At 41.9% G+C, this 1,357-nt stretch overlaps 1 protein-coding gene across 1 annotated transcript; it reads right to left on the reverse strand.

Moving 5' to 3' along the window:
• Positions 1-119: 119 nt before the first annotated feature.
• Positions 120-1,083, reverse strand: LOC115949433 (CCR4-NOT transcription complex subunit 1-like; the record flags this gene model as incomplete). Its single annotated transcript, XM_031065944.1, has 2 exons — positions 120-290; positions 825-1,083. Coding segments are annotated over 2 exons (391 nt in total), but the record flags the coding sequence as incomplete, so codon positions are not given.
• Positions 1,084-1,357: the final 274 nt, after the last annotated feature.

Consider the following 1,357-nt stretch of genomic DNA (forward strand, 5'->3'; position numbering starts at 1 on the left):
ACTGTGAACAGTTTCACCAATCAAATGTCACAAATACTAACGGCTGACCTACTGGTATGTACACAGCTACAATAAATCTGGTTGCATGAAGATAAAACCACCTTTGACCAGACAATTAATCTTACTCTATGTATGAGAAGCAGTTGAGAGCAGGTTTATTACCATGTAGCAATTTCTCGATTGTCATCCTCTGGTGGTGCTTTCAGGATGTCTGTGGCAACAGTATGGCAAGGGTAGTCAGCAAAACAGAAGATGTCAGGGTTTATGAGGGAATGTTGGATGAAGGAGAGCTGGAATAAAAAAATATGTTGGAAGTAGTTTAGACATTACAGTTTCAGGGTTCCTTCTGCTTATCAAGAGCCATATTTTGAGAATTATACAAATCAACTAAGCAGCAGGGGCGAGCCAAGCTTCACTGTGTATTTTAAGCAAGGCTGAACCTCACACTTCTAGAATTCGAAAATGATGGGTACAGACATGCTGAGGATACTTGTTTGTAAGAAGCTGTGGCCTTTTTGTGTAACCAGGTAAGCACTCCAGAGCACTGTCATGCAGCAGCAGTTCCATGCTCAGCTGCACTACACCCCAGAACTCTGCTGGGGCCAAAGGCAGGGCCACAGTGCACAGCAAGTGATCATGTCCCACACAGTGCAGTCAATCACACACAGTACTTCTGTAATAAACCTGAGGCTTGTGCCTTATAGGCCAAGGTCTCAAATGAGTATTACCTAAACATTCACACTACTAATCTCCATTTATCATTCAAGAAACTAAGGAATTTTGCAAATATTGTACAGAAAGAGCAAAAATGTTGGTAAACATACCTGGCCCTCTGCATGCTTCCAAGGTCTGTATATGGCATTAACTGGAAAAACCTCCATGCCCAGCCCTCTCTGGATACCAAAAACTACAATTTGCAGGCCCTTGCTATCACGAATCTGAAATCCTGGATGGTCCAATTCATACGTCACTACTTTGAAGTCCAGGCTAGGGTTCTGCAACCAGACAAACAAGGATTGTGAGCTTTGCACATTACCACCTTCAGTACTGTCTTGAAAGAGCCCCTCTTCATCAGTATTGTACCTAGCTTAACATCCACCCAACTTTTAGCTGAAAGCAAGGGTTTTGTTTCAGAAAGAGATGTATTTATATAGTTGTGAGAATTTGATGCAAGTTAATGATTTAAACTACCCTGTGAGATTGCACTTCCCCAGCACTACAGTAGCTGTCTGTCCTTCCAAACATTTAAATAATAATTCTTTACACAACCCAAACATATAGCTCCTCTCTTAGCATATTACCTTACTCCTTTCCTAGGCTTCAACACCCTCCAATAAAAGCCAGAAGGGTCTGATCT

The sequence above is a fragment of the Geospiza fortis genome, unplaced genomic scaffold, assembly GCF_000277835.1.
Source record: "Geospiza fortis unplaced genomic scaffold, GeoFor_1.0 C13524290, whole genome shotgun sequence".
Taxonomy (NCBI): Eukaryota; Metazoa; Chordata; class Aves; order Passeriformes; family Thraupidae; genus Geospiza; species Geospiza fortis.